Below are 9,191 nucleotides of genomic sequence, written 5' to 3' on the forward strand. Positions count from 1 at the left end.
ATTAACTGTTTCTTTGATAACAAAAGCGCAATAATTTTTCGCTTTTTTTCAATTTTTCAAAAGACGCGGTGGAAAACGGGCCATATCGGAAACCTTTTGTCACATTTTAGTTTTTATTTTATTTTATGGTAGGGCAAGAGTGCATTTTTAAGATGCACCCCTGAACCTCCGCGAAATTCGGGCGTAACTGTCTCATGATATTCACTAGCGAAATCCTCGAAAAAAATACGAAATAATCGCGAAGGGTTCTCAAGATTTGACGATTAGAAAAGAAGCAAACTTTCGCGACTATTTTAAGGCAGTAAGGGCGGAATTTCGCGACGGGGCAGAATTGCATCTTCAAGATCGACTCTTGCGCTAACAGAAGCCAAAGAAAAAATATCACAATGAGTTCAAGAGATATGACCAGTTGTCCACCGCAAGTTTTGAAAATTTGGAAAAAAGGACAAAGCTCCACTCTCGTACGGTACTCTGAATACAAGTCACTTTCATCGTCACTTTCGAAACAGGATTGAAAATTCTAAAATTTCAGATTATTCTTTATAGAACAAGATAATAAAATATATTTTATTTATATTATTATTTTATTTAATATAGACTGTATTTAATTCTGGATTTTGGAATACATTATTTATACGAATATGAGAATAGTACGTTCATAATGTATTAGATTGTAACAACAATATAAATTGTTCATAGTTCTCACTCTTGACTCCATCACTCAATCGGTGTGTGTGTATAAATAACATGTTTTTTTTATCACGTTGCAACGCGTCCGATGTGCTCAGCATTGTTTGTGCTATTTCGTACTTAGTCGATTGTGCGCTGCGGCATGGTGTGCACGCGTTTACTGGCGCGGCGGTCTTCGTGGCGACTTATCGCGTTTCTTGTGATTTTAAGTTGGTAGTTGAATCACAATCAGTTACCAAAGATAGGATTTAGAATTAACAGACGAGTGCGGCCTATAGTTAATGAGTTATCGCGCATGGAACCAAGAATTTTGTGGTTGGCCGTCGGATATCTTCCGTCGGTGAAGATTTTCTGGTGGTTTTGTTTAATTTGATTAATTTGAATAATCATCATTTGTGCACCGTATGGAATATTTCACCTGCGAAAACGTAAAAAAGTATGTCAAATAAATACTATATTCTATCTCCCCCTGTAACTTGCAAAAATTGGTATAAAACTGTAATATTTCATTGTTTTTTCGGGTTTGCGCGCAATCTAGGTGCCTCAGTAACATCACCATGGCGTCAAAAGATGTGGAATTAAATTCTACTTCGGGTGGTTTTAGTTTGTTGCAGGAACTCCCCTTGTAACTCGCAAAAATTGGCATAACATTGTAATTTTTCATTGTTTTTTGGGGTTTGGGCGCAATCTGGGCGTCTCAGTAAATTCAGCGTGGCGTCAAAAATGTGGAAGTAAATTCTCCGGCGGGTGGTTATAGTTTGTTGTAGGAACTCCCCTTGTAACTCGCAAAAATTGACATAAAATTGAAATTTTTCATTGTTTTTTGGAGTTTGCGCACAGTCTGGGTGTCTCAGTAACTTTAGCGGGACGTCAAAAGTTGTGGAATTAAATTCTCCCTCGGGTGGTAGTAGTTTGTTGTATTTCAGATATTTCTGTTTCTGTTATCCGCAAGGAATAATTTTTTCAATGGGAGGTGAACATTGAGGTTATGATATTAATAAAATATTTATTATTTACTATTTTTAACTTTTATGCACTGAATTAGAGTCACCCGTGCATTTATACTCTTGCGATGCACCGAATGAAAGTCAGATATGGATTCATCCTCGTACGGTGCCCTGAATGGGAGTCACTTTTACCGCTTGCCTCATACGATCCCTTGAATACAAGTCACTTTTACCGCTACCTTCATACGGTACATTGAATGGGAGTCTCTTCTACTGCTAGCTTTGTACGATACCGTGAATTGGAGTCACTTTTGCCCCTAGCATCATACGGTGCCCTGAATACGAGTCACGTCTACCGCTACCCCCATACGATGCCCTGATTCGAGTTACTTAATAAATATATTATACTAGCTTTAACCCGCGGCTTCGCTCGCGAATATCTAAAATAATGAAGTTGCTTCCGTACGCGTCTGTAGTCACAAAAGAAGTAACAATGAAGTACGAGTAGAATGGCGGGAAGTTCAAAATGGCTGAAAGTATAGTCTTTGAAAGTATAGTGTGCAGTCTCCATAGTGTAGTCAATTGGATTTGATGTTCACGTAGCTGTCGGTAATACAGTGTGATAATACAGTGTGATGGTACTATAGTACTTAGGTTTGAGCTTCATTGCTGGAATGCTAGATGGCGTAAGGTAGTCAAATAACCAGATGCAGAGGTATTATTGGCTAAACAATTTCTTGATTTTATTTAAAAAATATTTTTTTTATTAAATAAAAAGTTGCCTATAACCATTCGGGGACCACTAAGAATAGATATGTGTACAAATTTTCATGATGATCGGTTAAGTAGTTTTTGCGTGAATGTGTAACAAACATCAGGACTTTCGCATTTATAATATTAGTAGGGATTACGTGAAGTAAAAGTTCAAAAATAATCGCTAAATATGCGAAGATGAGTGATTTTTGGTGTTGTTCCCAGATTTTTCAATTGCGTTTATCCCCGAAACTGCCTTTTCATATAGACTGTATTAAATTCTGGATTTTAGGATACATTGTTAAGGTGAATGAGAGGGTACGTTCTGAATATAAAACCTTTCCATTGCATTGGACTGTATCCACAACATGAATTGTTTATACCTACTCGTAGTTTGCACTCTTGGTTCTTATCGGTGTTAGTGCACAAGCAACTTGTTTTTATTGCGTTGCAGTTGCATGGCCTTCATTTGATTTCAAATATAAAGCACGCCTAAACATACTGTAATTTTAACAGCGATTTATTTCTTTTTTGTCACGAAATGTCCATATGAAAGCATGTGAGCAATAGCGGTCTAAAAATAGAAAAATATTGTTTTTTCGCGGTTTTTTGTTAATAACTCAAAAACCATAATAGATAACAATAGATACTAAATGAATAAATACTACATTAAATTTTGCATTGAAGCACGTAAAGAGATGATCAAAAATATGATTGACAAAGAAGTTGCAGGGTGTTAAAAATAAAGTTTGTTAAATTTTGCAAATAAATAATTAATTGCTTATAATTTGCAACAAAATATTACATTGGACAATCTTTTAATTACAGTAGAATCCGTTTAGTATGACTCCGCTTATATTGACCAACCGGTTATTATGACGTAACTACACTACGAAGTTTGGTTTTCATATAAAATTCTTTTTAAAAAAGTCGGATATAATGACTTCGCTTACAGTGACATGTCGCTTATTATGACCCATTTTTAATAGATTATGTCCGGTTATAATGACCAACATGATTCTTTACACCTCCGGTCATGCTCGTTGATTCCCGACGACGATCGACACGTGGCGAACTTTTATATTTATTGCTACATTTCTTTTATGATTGTCAAATTACTTTTATGTATTTACTATCGGAAAGACCAAATGCTTAAATAATAAATATAAGCATTCGGGCAGCAGTACCTTGTCCACGACTTAATCCGTATTTTCCAAATTAACTTTCTGGTCTGTTTTTCACCCTCATAAACCAATTAAATCTTAACCAATCCTGTTCTAGCAGACCATATAACATGACCGATTTTCACAACTTTGAAATCTAAGAACAGTTCCTACTTATCTTCTCACAACTCGTCACGCTGCCGGAGGTGAATTTATTGTTTGTGTTTAACTATTTGTGTCTTGTGTTTCTTGTGTTTGTTACTATGCACAGCAATATTGCAAATGATAATTTGACCATAGCTATGTCCTCTATTCATAATAGTATTAGAGACTGTTTTTACAATAAAATAAAAAAACAAAAGCAGACAAAAATGACAGATTATTTAAAACAGTAAAAAATACTCTTGTATGTGTAATTATGTGCAATTTTGATTTTAATTTAATATATATGTATACATTTATATACATTTGTAATTACTATGTTTATATATTAAAGTACTTAGTCACAAAAGTCACAAAACGGTTTGTATGACGTCCGCTTATTATGACGTGTTTGTCAGTTCCCTTCGATGTCATTATAACCGGACTCTACTGTAGTTTGTGTACAAACAACTTGCTTTTTTTATCGAGTTGCAGCTCGTCCGCCGCGCTCATTCTTGCTTGTGCTATTTCCTCCTTAGTCGATCGTGCGCTGCGGCGTGGTGTGCACGCATTAACTTGCGCGGCGGTCTTCGTGGCGACCTATCACGTTTCTTGTGATTTTAAGTTGGTAGTTGAATTATAATCAGTCACCAAAGAGAAGATTTAGAATTAACAGACCAGTGTGGCCTATAGTTAATGAGTTATCGCGCGTGGAACCAAGAATTTCGTGGTTTTACAACGTACGCATCATGTGTTTACCGTTGGCCGTCGGATATCTTCCGTCGGGTATCTATTTAATTACTAATTTAAATAAACATCATTTGTGCACCGTGTGGAATATTTCATCTGTAAAAACGCAAAAAGTATGTAACATAAATACTATATTCTATTACAATTATACGAATTAAACGATCAAATGTGGATTTATCACCGCGATCAGAAAAATTAGATCATAATTCTGTCTGTTCTAATTTGTGTTCTTAGGAGTTCTGAATTTAGTATTTATTTAAAAGATGCTTATTAAAAATATTATTATTAGCAATTATATTATTTATTAGTTTTCTAAAACAGGTAATAAAACATTTTCTTTTGATTTTCGTTTTGTATCACTCTGTTTAAAAATTTTCCTTAATGCTAAGTGAAAAATTGACAATCTCTATTGTTGTGGGGTAATTTTCTATTTAAATCAAAGGTTTTCTTTTGATAACACCCTGTATGAGTGTTTTCCTTGATGCCAGTAAAAAATTGGCAATCATTATTGTTTTGGGGCGATTTTATTTTTAAATTAAAGATTTTCTTTTGGTAACACCCTGTATATAATCTTCCAGTAATGTCACGCGAAAACAGGGCGCAATTTGCTATTTTCCAGTGTTATCTTTTATAATTTTGCAGTCGTTAGCAGAACGCAGCTATACAGGTCATAAACATGTTTTAAAATGACGTGATGTGTAGGTATTGAACTTGCAAGTTCTGAAGTTGTATTGTATGTAATTTGTTAATAAAGACATGTTAAAGGCAATGGTAATGTCTTATGACTTGTGCATCCCTCCTTTCTATCATTTCAGGAACAGGTCTCAAAGAGAGTTCCCTCTCTCAGGGGATGATCCCCACTATAAAAATTGTTAACGTATCCTCTATGATTTGTGTACTCCATCTTTCATTTCAGCTACAGGTAAGAACTTGTAAGAATATTTTGAAGTGTCCCCTCTCTTGAGGCGACTTAAAAATTAGAAATATTTTTACAAGTTCTTAAAAGGATGTCCTTTGAAGGAGTTCCCTCTCTCTGGGGATGATCCCCCACCATAAAAATTGTTGATATGCCTGATAATTCCGGGGATGAAGCGCAGAGACATCGTAGCTGTAGGATGGGCCGGGAGCAATGGACGAATTGAAGCAGTGGGCGATCTCCCAGAGCGCCTCCGGCTCCGTAGACTGTCTTATAACGACACGTGCCAAACAATTTAAAAATTCCGTCACCCCTATTCTCTTCTCTTTTCTTCCTGTACTCTCTTCTGCTTCTCTTCTTACTTCTTCTATACTTTCTTTCCTGCTGCTCTACTTGCTCCTCCACCATCTTCTACTTATTCCTATTGTTGCTTCGTTGTACTTTGCTTTTCAAGTTATTTCTAACATTTGAATCTTTAATTTGTATGGTATGCAACCCACATTTCGTAAATTTCTTATTATTTAATAAAATTGCCTTCTACAACTGAGATTCGATCCATGAACCTCACGCATGCTAGCATATACACATGCCACCTGAGCTACAACGCTCACTTATCAAACACTATTTGTTTCTGGTTTATATGTTTACAACACTATAACTTTATAAAACTATACGCGTATAGCATTACTCATAGTTACACGCCGCCAAAAAAAAATTAAAAATCTGAGCTGCTCCTGGGTTCTTTCAGGGTGGCTTTCCTTACTTTCAATTCATTCATCTCTGTTCTCTTTTCTCCTCTTCTCTTCTGGTGACTTCTTTCCTAACTCTCTGTTCTCCTTCACCTCCTCTCTCTACTCTTCCGTTCTCGTCTTATATCTATATTGTATTGCATCTTCTCTTTGAGTATCTTATTTATATTGCGTTGCTTACTGAATCGACATAAGCAACCCAGATTACACCATTTATTTTTATATTTGAGAAAAATGCCTTCTATAATTGGAGATCGAACCATCGACCTACGGCATAGCAGCATGTGCTGCACACCTGAGAATTTTATGATAAAATAAAACAACGGTATACGTGCACCACACTATACTATACTATGGTGTGCTATACTCTTACAGTGCAACACGACGTAATACCAATCCTGAAAACGACTAAGAAAACACCAGGAATGTATGTAAACAAAAATGTAAGACTAAATTATATTTTATTTGCTGAATCATTTACAATTGTTATTAAGCAATAACGGTGCCTGTAAAATTTAAAAACTGAAATAAAAGTAAAGTTTTACTTGATGTTACTTACTCCTTTGTTCATCCATCCATAAAAAATCTAAAGCGCACAAACAGGTTTCAACTAATTGTAAGTAGAATTGATGATACGCACTTCTTTAATATTCCACGCAGATATCACAAATTGAAAACTTGTTCTCACATCAAACACATAAATTTAATTTAAACTCCAATAAGTAAGTATCCATATGCACTGGAACATATCCGACGGACGCCACGCACGCACCCTAAAGGATCACTCAAATCACTCGTTGTGGGTTACACTGGGCTGTTACTACTAAATGTCTCTGATGGTCAACCGATTCGAGTATTACTACAGAATTAAAATATTAAGAGACGCGTAAAATCGTTACAATGTTTGATTAATGAACAAAACACGTGCGAACCATGAGACAGCGCTCAACTGACTAAGCGGGTAAGAGAATTGATAACCGACCCGCAGTTGGAGGGGCATTCTTCCATGTGCACACGACAAAAATGCTAATACAAATATTTTGAAGTTATAAAAGGATTATTATTGAGGGATTTTAATTAACGCACTGTGGAAAAATACCACATTTGTGGGTTCCGCTTGTATTAAACACAAATGTTGTATATAACAATCGTTATATACAACGTTAAGAATCATGTGTGAAGGACTGACTCTGAGATTCGTTTGGTTTAATCTAAGACATACTTTGTAATAAATGGAGCGTAATTTGAATTGGAGTGTTGTTCACGTAGTTGAGGAGGAGGTTTATCCGACATATAAAATAAGCAATTTAATTGACTCCCCATTGTATGAACAATGGAAATTATTTATGTAAATGACAAACAATTTCAATACTTACAATCTCCTGATAGAACCATTGTCCTAAGACATTTCGTCCGCCCGCTAAACACCTAAAATCATCAAAAATTTGCTCAAAACGAACATTTTCGCAGGTTCCCCGTGTGCTAATCACACATATTAATTAAGGAAATGATGAACAAATTCAATACATACAATTTTATAGAAAAATCGGTGTCCTGGGACAATTTGTTTGGCTGCTAGACACCTAAAACAACCAAAAATTAACACATCAAAGCAAAAAAATAGCATTTTTGCATGTTTTCCGTATGCTAATCAAACAAATTATTTATGACAACGATAAACAATCTTAAAACTTACAATCTGATGAAAGAATTGTTGCTCTAGGACATTTTGTTCGCCCGCTAGATACCTAAAACAACTAAAAATTAGAACATCGAAGCACAAAATTGTCATTTTTGCACGTTCCCCGTATGCTATTCAAACAAATTGTATTCGAAAATGATAAACAAATTCAATACTTACAATCTGATAAAAGAATCGTTGTCCCAAGACATTTTGTTCGCCCGCTAGATACCTGAAACAACCAAAAATTAGTACATCGAAGCACAAAAATGGCATTTTTGCATGTTTCCCGTATGCTAATCAAACAAATTATTTATGAAAATGATAAACAAATTTATTACTTACAATCTGATGAAAGAATTGCTGCTCTAGGACATTTTGTTCGCCCGCTAGATACCTTAAACAACTAAAAATTAGAACATCGAAGCACAAAATTGTCATTTTTGCACGTTTCCCGTATGCTAATCAAACAAATTGTATATGAAAATGATAAACAAATTTAATACTTACAATCTGATGAAAGAATCGTTGTCCAAGGACATTTTGTTCGTCCGGTAGATACCTAAAACAACCAAAAATTAGTACATCGAAGCACAAAAATGGCATTTTTGCATGTTTCCCGTAGGCTAATCAAACAAATTATTTATGAAAATGATAAACAAATTTAATATTTACAATCTGATGAAAGAATCGTTATCCAAGGACATTTTGTTCGTCCGGTAGATACCTAAAACAACCAAAAATTAGTACATCGAAGCACAAAAATGGCATTTTTGCATGTTTCCCGTAGGCTAATCAAACAAATTATTTATGAAAATGATAAACAAATTTAATATTTACAATCTGATGAAAGAATCGTTGTCCAAGGACATTTTGTTCGTCCGGTAGATACCTAAAACAACCAAAAATTAGTACATCGAAGCACAAAATTGCATTTTTGCATGTTTCCCGTATGCTAATCAAACAAATTATTTATGAAAATGATAAACAAATTTAATACTTACAATCTGATGAAAGATTCGTAGTCCTAGGACATTTTGTTCGGCCGCTAGATACCCAAAACAACCAAAAATTAGTACATCGAAGCACATAAATGTCATTTTTGCATGTTTCCCGTATGCTAATGAAACAACTTGTCTATGAAAATGATAAACAAATTCAATACTTACAATCTTATAAAAGAATCGTTGTCCTTGGACAATGCCCCTTCTCGAGTTAAAGCCAGACAACTACCAAATAATAAAAACTGAATTCAGTTGTAATTCCTTTTACGTAGAATGGGTTGCCTGTAGTAAAATCTAAATTTACTGCTAAACTGGCACGGCTGTACTGGCTGTACTAGCAGGCGAATGTGCATGATATCACTCCAGAATGAAAAGCAGTATATACGATATTACGTTG

General features: G+C 35.0%; 1 protein-coding gene across 8 annotated transcripts; it reads right to left on the minus strand.

Annotated features, from left to right (window-relative positions):
- Positions 1–7,401: 7,401 nt before the first annotated feature.
- Positions 7,402–8,924, minus strand: LOC135800658 (uncharacterized). Of its 8 annotated transcripts, none has more exons than XM_065313958.1 (9): positions 8,795–8,924; positions 8,631–8,682; positions 8,466–8,517; positions 8,301–8,352; positions 8,136–8,187; positions 7,971–8,022; positions 7,806–7,857; positions 7,641–7,692; positions 7,402–7,537 (listed from the first exon to the last, which is right to left on the minus strand). In XM_065313958.1, the coding sequence occupies exons 1-6, from the start codon at positions 8,888–8,890 to the stop codon at positions 8,015–8,017; spliced, it is 312 nt and encodes a 103-aa protein (XP_065170030.1). In that variant the 5' UTR covers positions 8,891–8,924; the 3' UTR covers positions 7,402–7,537; positions 7,641–7,692; positions 7,806–7,857; positions 7,971–8,014. The 8 variants fall into 8 exon arrangements, with proteins under 8 accessions (XP_065170030.1, XP_065170031.1, XP_065170027.1 ...); XM_065313959.1 differs by having other exon boundaries at positions 7,806–7,866; XM_065313955.1 differs by having other exon boundaries at positions 8,136–8,196.
- Between the last annotated feature and the right edge of the window lie 267 nt (positions 8,925–9,191).

Source organism: Atheta coriaria, unplaced genomic scaffold (assembly GCF_025399875.1).
Source record: "Atheta coriaria isolate IRGN ID8LTWV9N9 unplaced genomic scaffold, Caltech_Dcor_3.1 hic_scaffold_10_pilon, whole genome shotgun sequence".
Classification (NCBI taxonomy): Eukaryota; Metazoa; Arthropoda; class Insecta; order Coleoptera; family Staphylinidae; genus Dalotia; species Dalotia coriaria.

Excerpts from the sequence above, each read along its gene's own strand:
- LOC135800658 (XM_065313952.1), bottom strand. The coding sequence starts at position 8,890 with ATGACATTTATGTGCTTCGATGTACTAATTTTTGGTTGTTTTGGGTAT. Across the intron at positions 8,683-8,794 it reads TACGAATCTTTCATCAGATT|GTATCTACCGGACGAACAAA; the intron begins GTAAGTATTAAA and ends TGGTTGTTTTAG. Across the intron at positions 8,023-8,135 it reads AGCAATTCTTTCATCAGATT|GTATCTAGCGGGCGAACAAA; the intron begins GTAAGTAATAAA and ends TGGTTGTTTCAG.